At 44.4% G+C, this 20299-nt stretch overlaps 1 protein-coding gene across 5 annotated transcripts in view; it reads left to right on the top strand.

Moving 5' to 3' along the window:
- Positions 1-20299, top strand: part of RCBTB1 (RCC1 and BTB domain containing protein 1) — a 324966-nt gene that overhangs the window by 121048 nt on the left and 183619 nt on the right. For all 5 annotated transcript variants that reach the window (XM_086934962.1, XM_086934964.1, XM_086934966.1 and 2 more), the window contains 2 exons: positions 2076-2234; positions 3058-3165. In XM_086934962.1, coding sequence (XP_086791088.1) covers positions 2076-2234; positions 3058-3165 — 267 coding nt within the window. The remainder of the gene's footprint in view (positions 1-2075; positions 2235-3057; positions 3166-20299) is intronic.

Consider the following 20299-nt stretch of genomic DNA (forward strand, 5'->3'; position numbering starts at 1 on the left):
GGGCTTTGATTCTATGTTGATCGTACTAGGGCCCATTGAATGGATGATCAGCACTTTGTGGGGTTTTCTGTAGCAACAAAAAGGAAGGCTGTGCAGAAGAGATTTCTGTTGAGGTTGTTAGTCCTCTACATTAAGGTCTGCTTCAACCTGGCCAAGAAATAAGTCTTCTCAAGGTCTGTGAGCCTATTCCAGCAGTGCCAGGCCGCTATGACGGTATTGGCACTCAGGATGCTTGTCCTTGATGGCTGCAACATGGGCATCAGAGCATATCTTCACAAAGCACTGCTGCCTTTACTGCCTGTTCCAGCAAGGGCACTTCGCCTGCTCGGTTGTGCTAGACTTTTTGAATTAAGTTCACTTCATTGACCCTCTACCTTTGGGAGGTACTACTTTGGTATCTGTTCAAATATTGAGGAATCTGCAGTTAGAAGTATCCATCAGAAGAGCAAGTAACCTACCTTTGGTAATGCTTTTTCTCATGGATACTCTAAACGGTAGATTTCTCGCTGCCCTCCCACCTCCATGTGCTATGGAGTGTTCTCTTTAACAATTACAAAGGTCTCAAGATGGTAATCGGCAGACTGTCACTGCTTCTGATGGTGGGGAAAAGGAGAACCAAGAAACTGATGTGAGTGCGCAGGGGTGACGCTAATATGAGATTCCTTGCCGTCACTTCTGGGGCAGGACGGAGCCAGTCCGAGCCACACGATGCCACTTCCCGCGGCGTAGAAGCACTGCTGGAAATTTTTCTGGATGCAATCTGGTACCTGGGGATATAAAAAAGGTGAGAAATATATGGTTAGGGGGAGTAGCCACCAGAAAGTGTTACCTACGTTTATTATCTTGTACATGCTGTCTTGACCTGTTGAGTTATTTCTCATTCTTTTTTTTGTTGTTTTTTTCTGGCCACCACTCCAGGGGACTGACTAGGAGTGCGACACACTTGTGGTCCTTTGGTATATACTACCTGTGAATACTGTTTTGTTTTTTTACAAGCGTATGTTGCAAAGAGATACAATAACATGAAGGGAGTAAGCTATATTGCTAAAAATAAGGCACGCACTACAAAGTAGTAGTGAGAGATGTAGCACACGTTGCTTTCTACATTCACCTCACAAGGAGCGTATGTATGTGATATTTGTATATTACAAACCTAGCTGAAAGTCAGCAGAGTGCTGTACTGAATCAAGGGCAAAGATGCAGTCAAGGTGTGATTGGAGGAGTAGCTGATTTGTAAGAGTGAGAATGGATGTTTACTGCACCATTGTGTAGTGGTCTTTAAATATGTGTGCCATTAGCTGTTTCCTAAATTTGATATGCGTTGGGGTAGTCCTGAGGAATTAGAGGATGTTCTCTAGATCCTAGATGAAGAAGGCCTGTAATGTGATCAAATTTCTTGAGGCCTTGGGGAGCTGTGCTGCAGCATTTAGGAGGCCTTTAAGGGATCTAGTGTAAAACCTGAGATGCTGTGGCAGATGGCTTTTCCACGATCCATATGGAAAAGTGCAAAACTTGAACAGCAGATCTAAGGTCGCTTACTGGGAGGAAGGGTTTCACTTTCTTTAGTACAGAGACCTGGTACCAGACAGTTTTAATTTTCTTGGCAATATGAACCTTGACGGCAATGGTGATGCCAAGGACCAAGACACTTGGCATTTGGTGAGAGTTGGGGTTCAAATCTACTCATGTTCAATTAATTGACCCTGGTTTTGACTAGTTGTTGCTTAATGCTCTTGGTGAATGGCAGACATTCTGTTTATGTGGGGTTAAGCTTCACGTAGAGGATGGACATCCAGGTCCTGCTGAGATGCAGGAATTATTTCAAGTTTTGGATGAAGCAGAGGGAGACTATACATATAGTTGTGTGCCAATCGCAGATTGGTGAATGTTAATCATGTCTGTGAGTTGTGTATCAACATGCTCCATATAGAGATTGAAGATTCCTGGGCAATATGGTACCCTAGGAGATGCCAGAAATGATGGGGATGTTCTGGGTTCTGAAGTGCAAAATATTGTCTTAATACTACAAACCTAAACCATATGTCAAAGGAAATCTTTTTGTATCTGTTTAACAGGTATATGCTTGGGGTTACAACAACTGTGGTCAGGTGGGATCTGGATCAACTGCAAACCAACCAACTCCTCGCAAAGTATCAAACTGCTTACAAAGTAAAGTGGCGGTCAGCATTGCGTGTGGACAGACTTCCTCCATGGCCGTAATTGACAATGGGGAGGTATCCATGTTGGTTTTTTTATTACAATTATTTTGTCTATTACAAGGAAAAAGTGCAGCAGATTAATCCAGAAAGAAAGAGGAGATGCTGTTTTTATATGTAAGCCAATAGAGAAACAATGACATACAGTCAATGTTGCCAAATGCAACATTCAGCCACACTTTAGAGACCTCTCATGGCAACTGCCTTATCAGCTACCTACTCATTTGCGATATTCTACTAGTCCCCATGTTGTTAGTCCCACTCCCTTGTTATCTGGCAGCAATAAAATGCTAACCATGTGATTTAATCCACTAGAGCTAGTTGACCAGTAGTTCAGGATTTCTTCTCAATGTTTAGCGCTGCTCTCTTTGGAGTAAACTAGATGTCTCATCTTGTATACTAGATTAGGTAGGACAGGTCTCCTCATTCTCATATATTTATGGAATTTTGATATTAGACCTTCTTAACTTGGATAACAGTTTGTTTCATGTGTTAAAGGGCAAGTTAGATTCAACAAGATATGTTGTCCCATAATACAGAATCTCAGATCTATCCAGATCATTTTATTTTTGCAAAGTAAAGTCTCTCACTTTTTTCCTACTCTGATATCTGAAAGTTAACACTTGGCAGGCTTCCCCCTCCTTGCCATTCTCGGACTCATTTCTGTTAGAAAAAAGCCACGTTAATTTGTTATTTGATGGTTTATATGAATCCCTCCTGCCTAAGCATACACATAAAGTAACAATGTAGCAGGCTTGTGATGGTACTTACCTTTGAGATTTTTATTGTGTATTTAGTTTGTATTCTTCCTTCTCTTCTAAGGCTTTCCTTTTTTCATCAGGTGTATGGCTGGGGTTACAATGGCAACGGTCAGCTCGGACTTGGAAATAATGGAAATCAACTAACTCCCTGTAGGGTAGCCACGTTACACGGAGTTTGTGTCCTTCAGGTAAGCCATTGAATACTTAATTCATGCATGCTAAGCTTCAGAAAACTCCGGGTGCTTGTGTGTCACCTTCTTGACTTTCTTTTCCATGCTGTCTAGCACTGTTGGAATCCTTAACTTTGTCTCATATTATTGTGCAAAAAGTGCAGCCCTTTCAGTATTGTTTGGTTCGCTAATGTGTCTTCTTTCCAAATGGAGGTAAATAACACTTTTTCAGACCCTCTGGAATTCCTTCTTTCATCACTATGCCAAATCCAGCAGAAATGCTTGCATGATACTGAAACCATTGTTTGCCCCAAAATCTGGCTTTAGCTCGGACTTTTCAAAAGTTTTGCGTATTAGCTTGATGAAACATACTGGATGTACTCTGCAAAAAACAGACAAGATGAGCTGCCTACAACTCTGTATTGCTTTCCTTTTTTTTTTTAAAGGTTAATTGAGACCAAATAAATCAACATAGATTGCACAGTAAAAAAAAAGAAACAAATTAGGATACAAAGACTTTAATCAATACAAATATCGAGCAAAAAAAAAAATAGAGCAATACATGAGGAAAATACTGGGGGAGGAGGATTTCATCTTCACACAACCTAAAATGGCTGGTACTGGCAGTCTTGGCAGTGAAGCTCTACCATGTGTCCTCTAGGATATGGGCCATAGTAGGGGGTGTAAAGAATTTGACAACATTTGTATTTGGGTGTCACGTGGCAGTGAGGGGGGGGGAGGGAGTCCGTTCTCATTGTTCACAGGGGGTTCGTGGGGTTCTGTAGTTGATGCTTGGGCAGTGTTGGGAACCTGTTGCAAATACAAGCTGTAGACGCGCCATATATCTTTGGGTTGCGAGGTTGGAGGTTGAAGCGTGGCAGAAATATCAGTCTGTAAGCTGCAATGGGACATGCTACGTATCCATGCCGCCTTCGTAGGACTGTGTTTAGCTCCCCAATGTACCGCTATTTCTCTTTTTGCAAGCATCAAGGAAATGCCCACAAATCAACGGTAACAGCGTTTAATATGGTTGACCAACCCCAACAAGCCAAGTCGTGGAGAGGGAATGAGGGGTGTGGCGATTATTTTAGCTATTGTTTAGAATACTTCAGTCCAGTAGGGCATGATTCGGGGACACGTCCACGTCATATGTGCAAAGTTAGCGTCTAGTATTCTACACTTAGGGCAATTGGATGGTTTGGTAGGGTCAAATCTGGCTGTTGTCGCAGAGTGATGTACACCCTATGTATACATTTGAAATGGAGAGTTTGTGCCTATGATTGAGAGAGACCTTCCGTGTTTGATCAAGGCAGAACGCCCATTCTTGATCTGTTAACGAGTTCCCCAAGTCTTCTTCCCGGCGCTTCGGACCCCTCTGTCCCGAACCTGTCGAAGCGTATTGTACAGTTTTGTAACCAGATGTGTACCTTCCTTGTCATATATAAGCTGAGTGAGTGGGGTGAAGTCGGCCGGTGGGGACGGGAAGGAAGCTATAGTGGAGCAAAGTGTGCCCAAGAGTCTGGCAACTATGAAATTGTCAATATATGTAATTCCAGGATGTGTAGACAGTTCTTTTAGGGTGTGTGCTCCGTCCTTGGTGAATAAGGAACCAAGGGTGTCCAAGCCTAGTTTGGTGAGGGAGTGCTGAACTACCTTTTCGGAGGTAAGTTTGAGGAATAGGTTCTTGGATAGGGGAATGGCCGAGGAATAAAGAGGGCCGCCACCCAGCAAAATTTTAAGTTTGCGCCACGCCCAGCAGGTAGTAGAAAGGGGTTGAATGTCATGTGGATCTAGTGGCACACCCTTTGGGAGCAGGGCTTCTAATGGCATGGGGGCTACTAGCTCACATTCTGGTTTTGTATAGGGAATCTGGGCATCCGGATGAAACCAATGATTGGCAAATTGTGCCTGTGCTACTAAAAATATAACTGGGGGTCAGGGACTGCAAACCCGCCTCTTCTATATGGGAGTGTCAGAGTGTCCCAGGAGATTCTCGGCCTACGTCCTGCGCATATCATTCTGATAAGTAGACCCTGCAGTAGACTAAAGAAGGCGTTCGTGAGCGGTAGAGTTATAGTGTTGAAGAGATATAAGAAGCGGGGGTAATACCTTCATTTTGATAAGGGCGATGCGTCCGGCTATAGATAGTGGTAGTTTAATCCACTGCTCAATCTGTGCAGTAAGTTGCTGGGCCATAGTTTAAGCGTATAACCTGCTCTTTGTCTCTGTGGAGGTGGACTCCAAGGTATTTAGTTGTGTAACCTGCCCTCCTCAGAGGTTGCTCGGTTTCATCTGCCACGGCCGCATCTGTGATAGGAAAAAGGACTGATTTGTCCCAGTTTATTTTTAGACCGGACATGTCCCCATATTGGCCAATCTCTTCTATGAGGGGTTGTAGGTTATCGTTAGGTTTTCGCACAAAAAGCAAAATATCGTCTGCATACATGGACATTAACAGGGCCATGCGCACTACGGTTTAAGGGAGGAGTCACCTAGCAGACAAAGACTCTTCCAAGACAACAACAAAGTGTAATCATCCGGTCCCACCACCAGATGGTGATCTAAAGCAGCAGTGTGTGGTTCTGCAGCCCTACATGCCAAGAACAGATGCATACTGGTAAGTAGCATTTTCCTTTTCTTGCATGTGGCGGAACAGTGGGTCCAAAGCAATGATGAATAATAATGGGGATAACCGATATCCCTGTCGCGTCCCACGTGTAATCGGAATGGGGGACGACAGAGAGCCATTCACCCGTAGCAGAGCAGTAGGGGACGAATAAAGCAGTGCAATCAGTGCAATGAAATTGGCTGAGATGCCTAGTTTACGCAATGTGGCCGTGAGAAAAGGCCATTCGAGTGAATCTAAGGCCTTTTCTGCATCTAATAGGGCCACTGTCGCAGGTGTAGTAGGTTCAATACGGTTTATGACTAAAAAAAACAGTTCTTAGGTTTAGGGCTGTGGAACGATGTGGGATAAAACCAGATTGCACTGGTGAAATGATTTGCTCTAACAATAACGACAAACTAGAGGATAACAATTTGGCAAGAATTTTATTGTCAAAATGTATTAAGGAGATGGGCGATAGGACGAACAATTTGTAGGTTCTTTACCCAGTTTGAGCAGTAAAGAGATAGCTGCCTCTCGCATGGTTGGGGGAGGGTACCCGTCTCCAGGGCCTCAGCATAGACCTCTGGGAGCTGTGGTGTTAGATTGACTTTGAAAGCTTTATAAAAGACACCCGAGAGACAGTCTAATCCCGGTGCTTTAGAGCCGGTGAGGGCATCTATAGCAAGCGTAATTTCCTCCACTGTGAAGGGGTCTGCTAGAAAATCTGTTTGCCCTTTAGTAAGCCACACCATGCAACCTCTTCCAGGTATGCTAAGTGTTGAGAAAAGCCTTGGGGAGAGTGGTGAAATAGAGAGAGCGATAATATGCGACTAGTTCCGCTAGTATGTCAGTGTCTTCTGTTGCTAAAGAATCGTCTGCACGTCTTATCGCCGATATGCTGCCAGCCCCACTGGGGGGACGCACCAGACGTGCCAATGTTTTTTTAGGGCGCTTCCCCTCCCCATACCTCCAAGCTGTATGAAATTTGCCAAGCAGCTACGCTTCCCTGTCTACGTGTTCATTAAATTCCAAAAGGAGGGCACTACGTTGATTCTGGACTTGTGGGTTCGGTGTCGCTGCATCTAATAATGCCAATTCGGTTTCAACTTTAGCGAGGCTCCCTCGAATCGCCCGGAGTACACCTGCCTACTTAGATATGGCAACTCCCCGAATATAAGGTTTAAAGGCGTCCCATAACGTAGAGTAGTGCTCTACCATGCCCGTGTTCAGATTAAAATATTCAGTAATAGCCTCCTGTTATTCCGATCTGAAGACGCCATCCAGCAATTCGGAAGATGGAAACAAGCATCTAGTTCCCACCCAGCTGAGTGTGGGACTTGTAAGTGTTGCAATACCGGCGATTGATCCGACAGAGTGCGTGGGAGTGTATCTATACCCTTGGTCCAATGACATCCCAGTGCGTTTGTTAATATATAGTTTATGCGAGTGTAAGTGGAATGTGGTGCAGAATGAAAGGGGTAGCCAGGGAACAGGGTATGGTATATTCGCCAAAGGTCACACAAGTCAAAGGAATCAATAAGCTCTGTCATCACGGTAAGGGAGCGTGTTTTGGTAATGTCTATTGGGTTAGAGGAGTCCCGAGTCTGTTCCAGCCAGAGATTTAAGTCGCCCCCCCCCCACCCCCCCACTAGGAATAATGTATCATAATCATAACGATGAAGCAGGACATGAAGTTCCTCAAAGAAATTAGGATTGTCTATATTAGGTGCATATACATTGAGGAACAGCACCTTCCTGCCCAACAGGGTGCCCAGCACCAACAGATACTTCCCATGAGGGTCTGTTACGATCTCCTTATGAGTAAACAGGAGTGAGCGATGGATAAGAAGGCCGGCACCTCTAGAATAAGTGCTAAAACTTGTGAAGAATCTATGAGGTCCTCACGAGGACGCAAAGGAAGGAGTCCCCTGCATGGGCAGGTGTGTCTCTTGTAAAAAGGCTATTTTACATCGTATCGTCTGAGGTATGGTAACACCAATTTGCACTTCCTGAGATTATTGAGCCCCCGTACATTCCAGGTGATTAGGTTAATATCTACCATAGGTTCTACAGCCATACCAAGAAATAAAGGTGTTCATAACCGCCTAACCAGGACGTGTAATACCATAGGGAAGCAATAGGAGACAGAAATTTACATAGGGTCATACATGAAGGGAAATACACAAAATATTTCGCAATACGTCACATTGAAAAAAACATCTCAAAATCCACCCACCACTTACAACAGGGCTCAAAGGCCCCGTGAACCTTGTCCCTCCCCAAAGAACCTGAAAAAAAGAGGGAAAGCAAAACCCCAATAGGATTGAAATTGGAGTCATCCTAGGGAGGCGGGCAACGCCTCGGACATCCAATGCCCATACCAAAAACTACACAGCATTAGCAAAATATAAGAATCGAAACAGCAGAACAGTTTTCTAGGCATATATAAATCCGCCAACAATAGAAAAATAACATTGCATCGTTGCATTTAAACAATGTAACCAACACCCAGGTATTAGAAACATGATTCTAAGTTCTCAACCTGCAGAGAAGAGATCTGTACTAGCGGCCAAATGTCTATCCGGGGAGGAATGCCCAGAGGACTGTGCCGAGCTCCTGCGTGTCGCACCTTGACACTGCTTACAGAATGCCAGAGTGTCAGTAGCATTTTCAAAAAAGCGTGGCGTACCGCCCACTATCACACTCAATTTTGCAGGATAGAGCATGGCGTATTTGAAGCCCAAGGTGTGAAGTTGTCATTTAGTGTCCCAGAATTTCCGCTGGGCTTCCTGCACAGCGACAGTGTAATCAGGATAAAAAGACAGTACAGTCCCCTGGAATTGTACAGGTGAGTTCTCTCGGGCCAGGTGGAGGACCATGTCACGGTCTCTGTAATTGAGCAGTTGCGCTATAATGCAACGTGGTTGGCCTCTAGGGGGAGGTCTCGGGCCAAGGAATCGATGCGCCCTTTCCACCACAGTTCTTGGAGAGGTTCTCTGCACCGAATAGTTTCAATGAAGGGTTTCGAACGACCCATGTTCATGGATTCCGCAAGGCCCATTATACGGGTATTATTCCTGCATGATCTGGCCTCTAAGTCCTCATTCTTGATCGCAATTGTTTTCAACAGTCTCTCCACCTGCTCAAGCTTGCGTTTGGTGTTAGTAACCCAGTCTTCCTGGGCTGATATTCTTTGTTCGGCCTCATCCAGCCTGGTGGTGTGCCTGTCAAGACGTTCTCCCAATTTGTCGAGCTGGGAGGACAGGGTGTTTAACCGCGTGTCTATGCCACGGAATCCCACCCGGAGCTCCGCCATTATAGCAGCAGCCCCATCCATGGGTTATGTGGTGTCTGTGCGATCTACGCTGTCTTCCCTTTCAGGATTGCGGGCAGGTTGTTCAGTGGCATCTATCTTGTCAAAGGTAAGTATGCGCTGTTTGGGGTCTCCTAGCTCCATCGCCGTGCTTCGAAGCAGCGGAGGTGATAGCCTGAAAGAGACCTGCAGCAGCAGGTGCTGGGATAGAACAAGCTTTCCCCCCACCAATGGATTCCTCCTCCCCAAAGCCCGGTTATCATGTGCTCCCAAACTGTAGATGCGGCTGAGCTGGGCAATTTAGCAGGCTTCTCAGCGATGGGCGGTCCCCGCAGGCGCGTCACATATAGTAGTGCCTGGGTTTCTCCCTGTGCAGCAATGATAGCATCAAGCCCCTCGACAGGGGTTGGGGGGTGTCACTGAGCCGATCCCCACTGCTCCCAGCCAACAGGATCCGTCTGCGCCCCAAATGGGGCCCACTCTCCGCGAAAAACCGAACTGGGCTTCGCTGGGATGTGGAGGGACCCAGCGGAGTACTGCAACTCCGGCCTCAGATTCACCTGTGGACCTTGTCTCCACAGGGCCTCCCTGGTGAGCCGAATCTCACAACGCAACTCCCAATGCCGTCTGCTGGAGCTAGATGCCGGGTGGAGCCGCTTTGGACTGCGTCTTCGGGCTAGATGGTGTCCCAGCACATTCCGAAGGGCTTCGACGGTGGTCTTGTCATGGACGGTGAAGAAATGCTTCTGTTTCAGGGCAGGCGTTGGGCACCGGAGCTTCACCATGCTGCCATTGCAGTCAATGGCCTGGCCACGCCCCCTGCATTGCTTTCTTTTCAACATTACTTTTTATTTCAAGTTTAGGGGAACAAACTGCTGAGAGATAAAAGTGCTTTACAAATGAGCCTGTGCTCCATGTGGCACCCTAGTCCTCTGTTAATCTTTCTGCCCGATTCCTTATGTTTTCTTTGCAGGTACACAGCATCACGGGTTTCATGACAAGTGGTCTAACATGATTTTGATATGTTGCTCACTAACAGAGTGTTTAAATAAAGCAAAAAGAAGCTTACAATTGACATTTCTGTTAATACAGTCATCATAATGCATCACAAGTCAACATGTAGCAAAAATAATATATATTGTTAGCACATGTATTGCCATTAGATGCTGAAGGAGATCTCTAAACAAGATTAAAACTTAATCCCACTCACCCATTCCCCTGGGAAGTTGCCTTAAGCCCTGGGGTAGTGTAGGGGAAGGTCTCTATGTAGGATACCTGTAATATTTAGGCCTGTCCAATGTAGCCATAACTATAGTCACTGTAACCTAACTATGTTGCACAATGGGGATGATTGGGGATGGGCATGGGTAATTATACTTTGTCTGATTTGGTCATGAGGGATCAATTTAAATTTTTAGTTGATATGTCATTAATCATGGGAGTATGGGTTTCTGCATGATTAGTGTGGCCTCTCATTTTCTTTAGACTGTTCTTTAAAATCATGTAATTTTGTATATATATGTGTGTGTGTATATATATATGTGTGTGTGTGTGTATATTTGTGTGTGTATATATATAAATATGTATATATAAAATTCACAAAAAATACCAATGGTACATTTCACTCGTACAAAACCAGAGAAATTCAACTGTTATAGTTACCCAATTTAAATATAACTTACATATTACATCACTCATGACATCGTCAGTGACATCACTGAGGTCATCAGTGATGACATCATCCACATCATCTCTGAAGCACTCACTCACACCCCTATAGAATCTTTTAAATACCCACTGCCACTCCCACACAACCATTCACAAACCCATTCACAGAGTTATACCAGTACTTACACAGCCACTCACTAATTCATAGACATTCACACATATCCCCCTCCTCCCCCATACTGCCACTCATACACCCGCTCAGTCACAACTACAGCCATTGACACAAACCCAAACAAGCACTCGTACATTGAGTAAATCACCCATTCAATCAATCAATCAGTCCATTTATAGAGCGCACTACTCACCCGTGAGGGTCTGAAGGCGCTGAAGGGAGGGGAGGTGCTGCTACTGCTTGAATAGCCAGGTCTTGAGGTGCTTCCTGAAGGTGAGGTGGTACTGGGTCATTCGCAGGTGGGCGGGGAGGGAGTTCCATGTCTTGGCGGCCAGGTAGGAGAACGATCTTCCTCCGGTGGTGGTTCTGCGGATTCGTGGGACGGTGGCGAGGGCGAGGCTGGCGGAGTGGAGCTGGCGGGTCGGAGTGTAGAAGGAGAGGCGTTTGTTAAGGTATTCGGGGCCTATGTCGTGGAGTGCTTTGTGTGCGTGGGTGAGGAGTCTGAACATGATCCTTTTGCTAACTGGGAGCCAGTGCAGGATTCTCAGGTGGGCAGATATGTGGTTGTGGCGAGGGATGTCAAGGATGAGTCGCGCGGAGGCGTTCTGTATGCGCTGAAGTTGTTTCTGTAGTTTTGCTGTGGTTTCTGCATATAGGTCATTCCCGTAGTCCAGTCGGCAGGTGACGAGGGCCTGGGTGACTGTTTTTCTGGTTTCTGTTGGGATCCACCGGAAGATTTTTCGGAGCATGCGCAGGGTGTTGAAGCATGAGGATGAGATGGCGTTGACTTATTTGGTCATTGAGAGTGAGGAGTCAAGGATGAATCCTAGGTTGGGTGCGTGGTCCGTTGGTGTCGGTGCGGTGCCCAATGCTGTGGGCCACCAGGAGTCGTCCCAGGCGGATGGGGAATGTCCAAGGATGAGGACCTCCATCTTGTCTGAGTTCAGTTTCAGACAACTGAGCTTCATCCATTTCGCGACGTCTTTCATTCCTTCCTGGAGGTTGGTTTTGGCGGTGGCTGGGTCCTTTGTGAGGGAGAGTATCAGCTGGGTGTCGTCGGCGTAGGAGATGATGTTGAGGTTGTGTTTGCATGCGATGGCGGCGAGGGGGCTCATGTCGATATTGAAGAGGGTTGGGCTGAGCGAGGAGCCTTGGGGTACGCCGCAGATGATCTCGGTGGCCGCGGAGCAGAAGGGAGGGAGGCGAACTCTCTGGGTTCTGTCGGGGAGGAACGAGGTGATCCAGTCCAGGGCTTTTCCTTGGATCCCCGTACTTACACACTCACCCATACAGGCAATCATACCGATACGTACTAATCTAAACAGTTACATACACATCCACTTACTTTCTCATACAAATAGTAACACATACTCATTCACCTATACAGTCACTGACAGAACCATTTACTCATCCATATAGCCACTCTCACATTAGCTCACTCACTCACACATACAGTCAGTCATATACCAAGTCTCTCACCTATATTGCCTTTCACATATTGTATTGTATTTTATTGTAATTACATTTATATAGCGCTTACTACCCCTGACGAGGCGTTGAAGTGCTTTTTCGGCGAGTAGCACGCTACTCTGGGGCTCATAGAGGATTAGTGCTGAATTAGTATAGTGAAACATGCAAGTACATTTTAGGTGGTGGATAGGTTAGTCAGTTATTTGGATTTGGAATGATAGCAGAAGGATAGAGAAGGAAAAAATGTTTGTATTTTTATAGCGTTTGTTACCCCTGATAGGGTGTGACACAAGCACTCAATCACAGACACAGCCATACAGACACACACTCATCCATACAGCTACTCACACACCCACTCAATACCCCATACAGGCACTGACTCACCCACTCACTCATCCATACAGGCATTCACACACCTCCTCACCTACACACCCAGACAACCATAGGGATAGTCAACCAATCAACCACCCATATAGGCATTCATGTACCCACTAACATACTCATAACCCACTTAGACAGATGCATACATTCACTGAGACACCTAATCACTCACTTATACAGTCAGTCAGGCACCCACTCAGTCATTCAAATAGTCACTCGTACACCCACTAATTCACCAATACACTTAGGTATATTTATTTAACACTCATAAACTTTTTAAAAACACTCAGTCACTTGATGATGTCATCACTGATGTCATCAGTAATGTCATTTGAGATGTTATCAGTGATGTATTGTATTGTAATTGCATTTATATAGTGCTTACTACCCCTGACGAGGCGTCAAATCGCTTTTTCGGCGAGCAGCACGCTACTCCGGTACCCATAGAGGATTAGTGTTGAATTAGTATAGTGAAACATGCAAGTACATTTTAAGTGGTGAATAGGTTAGTCAGTTATTTGGATTTGGAATGATATCACAAGGATAGAAGAGGAAAAAGGTTTGTATTTATATAGCTCTTGTTGACGCACACTATTCAGGAAGCCCATAAAGGATTAGTGGTAAATTAATATGGTGAAATATGAAGTAATTTCAGTGGTGGATATTTAGTCAGATTATTTGGAGTGAGAAGGATAGCGGAGGGATAAAAGGGGAAGACAGGTTTGCATTCATATAGCACTTGTTACCCCTGATGGGTGTCGAAGAGCATTTCTGGCGAGTAGCACGCCACTCTGGAACCCATAAAGGATTAGTGTTGATAATTATTATAGTAAAATATGAAGGAATTTGAATAGTGGATATGTTATTCAGTTATTTGGGTAGAGAAGGGTAGGTGGCAGGATAGAAGAGGGAAAGAGGTTTGTGTTTATATAGCGCTTGCTACCCCTGATGGGCTTTTGAAGAGCAAGTAGCACGCTACTCTGGAACCCATCAGAATTAGTGTTGAATTAGTATGGTGAAACTTGAGAGTAATTTTAGTGGTGGATATGTTAGTCAGTTATTTGGATTGAGAAGGGTTGGGAAGGGGTAGAAAAGGAAAAAGGTTTGCATTTATATAGCACTTCTAACCATGATGGTGTGTTGAGACTCTTTATTGGCGAGTAGCACGCTACTCTGGAACCCAATAAAGTATTAGTGGTGAATTATTATAGTTGTATATGGAATTTGAGAAGTGACCATGTTAGTCTGTTAATCTTGATTGAAAAGGATAGTGGAGGGATAAAAGAGTGAAGGATTTTTTTCTAGGTCTTAGCAGTAGGAGGAGGCTTTTGGATGAGTAAAAAGGAGTTTTGGAGGGGAGGAGTCAGAGGGAAGAGTTTAGAAAGGTTTGTTTTAGGGGATAGGTATAGTAAAAAGAGGTGTCAGATGATGCAAGGAGGGGTAGGAGAGAGTCTAGAAAGGGTTATTTTGGCAATCATAGTAGTGGTATGGGGTTTGGGATAGATGAGAGAGTGGATGTAGAGGATATATTGACAGATGTATAGGATGAGAGATAGGGTAGTGCATTGGAAAGAGTAGTAGAAAGACTTTTGAGATGAGTTAGAAGGTTGGGCTAGAAGATATATTGAGCGAAGTATAGGCTGAGAAATAGGGTAATACAGTGGAAATACTAAATTAGAAGAAAGTGATAAATATATAGATCTATAAGTACATTGAAAGTATATAGATACATAAAGGAGGTAAGTATATGTAAATTAAAGATATTGATAGGAGGCACAGGATGAGAAGCAGGGTAGTGCATTGGATATGCTTTTTCAGGAGAAAAGTAACAGACACACAAATCCAGGTACATGGAAGGTACATAGATGCACAATGGAAGTATGTACATGTAGACCAAAGATGATTTTTATTTATTTATTATTATTATTTTTTTTTTCTCTCAACAACATAATTTTTTTACATGTTTATACAAAGTAATACACAAAGATAGGTACATATCTATAGTGAAAATAAATGCTTATATACAGAGGGATATGCTGTAAATTTCTGTTTGCGTATGGTGCTTATGTGGGGAAGAGTCAAATCTTGAGTAGTTTTCCGAAGATAAGGTGGTTGTTGGCAGACCTTATGTTGGGGGGTAAAGAGTTCCATAGTTTGGCTGCTTGAACAGAGAAGGATGTGCCACCCGTGTTTTTTTTCTTGTATGGTGGGATTTTGAGGCGAGATGCTCCTTTAGAGCGGAGGTTCCTTTGTTGAATGTGTTTGGTGATTTTATTCCTGATGAAGAGTGGTCCTGTTCCATGTATTGCTTTGTGGGTGATACAAAGCAGCTTGACCATGGATCTTCTGGCAACCGGTAACCAATGCAGGGCTTTCGAAGCAGGGGAGATGTGGTCTCGCGGTTTGATAATCAAGAGTAGACTGGCAGCCGAGTTCTGAATCCGTTGTAGTCTTTTCATGGTTGTTAAAGGTGATCCGTGATAGAGGCTATTGGCGTAATCAAGTTTGGACAGAACAAGGGAGATGATAGCTTGGACCTTGTGTGGAAATCCCAAATGAGGGAAAATTTGTCGCAGGGTTTTTATAGTGACAATGCATGATCTTGCTAGTTTATCCACTTGGGCATTCATCGATTCATCGGAGTCCATGGTCTTTCTGAGGTTTCTTACTTCCTTCGATACTTTAGGCAGTGATCCCAGTTCATTAGGCCATGCGGCAAGCGGGTTGTAACGTTTCCAATCGCCACATGTATTTCAGTTTTTGAAGCATTCAATTTGAGATGGCTCCAAGTCATCCACTGATCCACGGCTCTGAGACAGCTGAAAATTTGTGATTTTCCAATGTCTTTGGGGCATTCCAGTTGAAGGAGTATTTGCATGTCATCTGCATAGTTATAGCACGTGAGGTGAACTTTATTTATCAGTACAGGTAATGACTTCATGTAGATGTTGAAAAGCATGGGCGAGATGATAGCACCTTGAGGGACCCCTGCTTCTTCGGAGTACGGTTTGGACTAGAAAGGTGGGGTATGGATGACATTAGTTCTGTTTTGAAGGTAGGAAGCGATCCAGTCTAGAGCAGTTCCCTCTATGCCGGCTTCATAGAGTCTTTGTGTCCTGGTCAACCATGTCAAAGGCAGCTGAGAGGTCCAAGAGGAGTAGCGCAGCAACCCCGTTGCAGTCAACTGTATTCTTCAGTTCATCCCAGATGGCAAGGAGGGCAGATTCAGTGCCTCTTCCCGGACGGAATCCTGTTTGGAATCTGAAAGTATGTCATTCTCTTCAATGAATTGTGACATCTGGGAGAACGCTGCTCTTTCTATCAGTTTGCCCAGGAAAGGTCCATTTGTAATGAGTCTGTAGTTGTCAGGGTTCAACGGGTCCAAGTTTGTATTCTTCAGTAAAGGGCCTATGTATGAATTTTTGAGTTCTTCTGGAAATATTCCAGTAGTTAAGGAATCATTGATGATTCTTGTTACTGGAATGGCAGCAGAGGTTGTTAAAAGAATTGTCTTGAAAGTTTGTGGCGGACAGGGGTCCGAAGGGCTGCCGGCAGGCCTGCTTGCTTTGACCAGGTCCATAAATTCATTGTGTTGAAATGAATGGAGAGGCTTGATTAGAGCATTCTTGGATTGTTGTTTTGTACAAGGGTTAGTGCTGGTGCCTTGTTCCTGTTTTAAGTACGAGTCCAACGTGTCTGCTTTGTCCGCGTAATGATTTGCCAGTTTTTCTGTGAAATCTTGAGTAACAGGATGAGTTCCTTCTAGGCAATTTGGTTTGTGAAATTCATTGAGTATTTTATAGAATTCTTTATTTGCACATTTAGCGTTTTGAATTCTGTCTGAATAGTAACTTTTCTTAGCTTTTTTGATAGCCGACTTGTATAATCTGTTAATTTTCTGTAAGTGAAGTTTGTCTTGCTTGGCGTTTGTTTTGAGCCAGGTACGTTGCAGCTTTCTAATTTGTTGTTTTATGTCTTTTATTTCTATGTTTCTCCAAGGTGCTTTTTTTCTTTTGTTCTGTTGTGTGGGTTTGAGTGGTATCAGGGTGTCAAAAGCTTCCTGTAGCCACTCGTATAGATTTTGAACAGAATTTATGGTTTCCAGATTTGTACTGGATGTTTGTTGTGTTTCTAAGTGTTCCAAATTGAGTTTGTTCCACGGCCGATAGGTGGATGGATGTAAGGTAGTTTTAGGTGAGTCGCTTCGTGTTGTTTTATGTTGGAAAGCAAGCAAGTGGTGATCTGACCATGTGACTGAAGTTATAGTTTGAAAGGTAACTAGTTCAGCATTAGAAAAAATGACATCTAGGATATGTCCAGCGGTGTGTGTCTGATTGTGGACAATCTGATGCAGGTTAAATGAGTCTAGGCCAGTGATTATTGTTTTTGGATGGGTCATATTGGGTTTATCAAACCAAATGTTAAGGTCACCCAGAACACATAGGTTGGAGTGTATTGTTATCAGGTTTGAAACTGTGTCTAGAAGTGTGTCTGGGAATGTTGCCTTGCTAGGTGGAGGTCTGTAAAGGAGCAGGAAGCTACAGGAGGAAGGCGGTGTAGGATTGCATCTTGTTAGAAGAGCCTCACAATTCTTTATGGAGATGTTGTCAATTTTAGTGAAATGTATTGTTTGCCTGAATACAACAACTAGACCACCTCCTTTTTTGGCTATACGATTTTGGGTGATTGTTTGATAGCCTAGAGGAATAGCTTCATGCAGGACTGGAGCCATATCGTCTCCCAACCAACCATGCTTCGGCTATGAATAGTATGTCTGGTTTTGCATTGGTGAGAAGGTCGTAGATGTGATGCTTGTTTTTAGAGAGGGATCGAGCATTTATTAGTAGACAGTTTAGTGAGTGGCCTTTGGTGATAGTGGGACTTTTTTTTGTAGAAGAGTGAAAAGTATTGTGTGGGTTTGTAGCAGGTGTGTTTTTAGTGCTGGTATTAGCTGTATTAGGATAGCAATCGTGTAGCTGTTCTGTATCGTGTTCCTCATCCAGTATGCTAAGAAGGCATTTTGTTAGGTCTGCGTGTGTATGTGTTGGAGATGGTGTTTGAGATTGAGTTGGAGTGCTGTGTTGCTTTTGTGGTGTAACCTTGTGAAGAAGACATGGGGAAGCAAAGTTGTGAGGTGTGGCATGTTGCTTCTATTTTTTGCGTGTGTTTAAGGCAGAAGGTGTATGAGTCAGGGGAGGTAGTACAGCATGTTGGTCATGTAGTAATGTTCTAAATTGTCCAATGGATGAGAGGCGGTTAGAAGAGAGTTGCTGTATTGCTGTATCTGTGTTAGGTGTGGTGGAAGAGGGAAAGCTTGGCATTGGAGTTTGTTCCTTTGTGTGGTTTGAAAGGTGGGTGTATGTTTGTATTTTGTGATGGTAAGTATTATGAGGTGTTGCGCTTTGAAGATCTTGTTTTGCTGGTGTGTGTGATATGTTTTGCTTTTGAGGAGTGGTGAAAAGGGGTGCTGATGTATATGTTTCATGCAATGGGTTGTTTGTATAGTATTTGTGGGAGGAGGTTGTGACGTAGAAAGTGTGGTGATGTGTTTATGAGTAGAGTGTATGTGTCTGCAGGAGGGAATGAAGTAGAGGTGAGAGTGTTTATCTTAGACTGGTTTGTTGCAAGAGTTACAAAGTGTGGTGGTGTGCAGTGTGTGTGTTGTGCGTTATTGTTATTATGGTAGAAGGGAGAGGAGGGTGTTTGTTGGACAACTGATGGAAGGATGATTATATGTTTGTGAGTGATAAAAGGTGGTCTGTTAGGTGTAATCACAGCATGGAGATTGTGTCTGAATGGGGTGTAGTTATGTATGGTGTTTGGTGTTGTGTTAGTGATGAGAGTATTGGTTAGTGGTATAGGATAGAGTTGTGTACTGTTTGTAGGTGATGGTGGATGTGTGTGGTAGGGATAGTAGGGTGTGTAGATGTGGTTTGGTTGGGTTTGTAGTGCATGCTGGTAGATTAATCTGTGCATAGTGTTGTGCATGGTATACATTTGGTGTAAGTGTGTTGCTCTGTATGTGGATGGTGTGGGCTGGGTATTGCTAAATGGGAAAATGGGCAGCATTTCTGGCCCTGGACCTGACCAGTCTCGAACAGGCTACTGCCCTTGTCCTCTCCGCCCTGAACAGGCTCAAACAGGCAACTGCCCTTGTCCTCTCCGCCCTTAGCCTTGACGCCCGGGCTGAGACGCCCTAACCCTAGCCTTTTATAGCCCTAGTAACCAGGTGACCTCTTCAGCCAATGGGGAACCCTAGCCCTAACACTATCCAATCACAACACTAGCACTAAAATCTAGAACCAATAGGAGACTAGGGCCTTACAGACAATCTTAGCCCTAGTCCAAGCACCCAATCAGTTCAGAAACCCTGATCTCTACGTCCAATAAAAGCCCTAGCCCTACCAGAAGTCCCAACCCAAGTTCAAGTAACCAATGGCACAGGTAGCCCTAGTCCCTACTTCCAATAGAAAGCCTAACCCTACTCATAGTCCCACACCTAGTCCAGCAACCAATCACAACAGGAGCCCTAATCGCTACTTCCAATTGAAGGTCTAACCCTAATCCTAGTCCCACCCTACTCCCAACAACGGATAACATAGGAAGCCCTAGTCCCTACTTACAATAGAAATCCTAACCCTAGACCTAGTCCCAACCCTACAATGATTCTTATCTTATCTTATCTTAAGTGCAATTTGTAGAGCGCACTGACACCTAGGCTTCATGGCGCTATAAGCCAGAGTGAGAGAGTGAGGGGGAAGCGAGGGTGACCGTGTTCTAACCAAGGGGTGGGAAGAGATAGGTTTTGAGTGTTCTTCTGACGTTCAGGAGGGAAGGGCTGGATTTGATGGACAGAGGGAGAAGATTCCAGAATGCGGGAGCTAAGTGGGAGAAGCGACGACCGCCGAATTTCTTGGTTTTAACTTTGGGGGTGACAAGCAAGTGAAGGTGGGCTGAACGCAGATTGCGCGTTGGTCGATGAGGAGTTATGAGGGATTTAAGAAATGCGGGCCGCATGATTGAATCACAGACCCAGAAACCAATAAGAACCCTCAAATACCCAACCAATGAGGACATTAACCCTAATCCAATAGAAACACCAGATACAACTACACATGTACCAACCACTAGCAGACCATATAAGGTCCCAGCGACCTCAGACAAGGTTTGCTGGCCAGGGAGTTGGAAGTTGCTTCTTCTGTTCAGAATCGCCTAGGAGACAGACAAGCTCAATCCACACTTTGGACTTCTGCAGGAAAAGGCCTCACTAACCTGAAATTAAACAATACTGTTTGGATAAAACTTTACTCCCTCTGCTGGCCAAAAAAACGAAGTGCACAGGCCCTAGTAAACACACTTTAAACAGCTCACAGAAGCACCCTCTGATGTGGAATATACAGTTTTAAACTGTAACAACCACAGGCAAAGACAGTAATCACAGAAGGGGAAAATCGTTTTTTAAACAACTTTTGTTTTGGGAAGAGACAGCACTAGTCTGTCTCCTTACCACTTCCTGGACTCTGCTTACTGCAATCTGGGG

The sequence above is a fragment of the Lissotriton vulgaris genome, chromosome 8, assembly GCF_964263255.1.
Source record: "Lissotriton vulgaris chromosome 8, aLisVul1.2, whole genome shotgun sequence".
NCBI lineage: Eukaryota > Metazoa > Chordata > Amphibia > Caudata > Salamandridae > Lissotriton > Lissotriton vulgaris.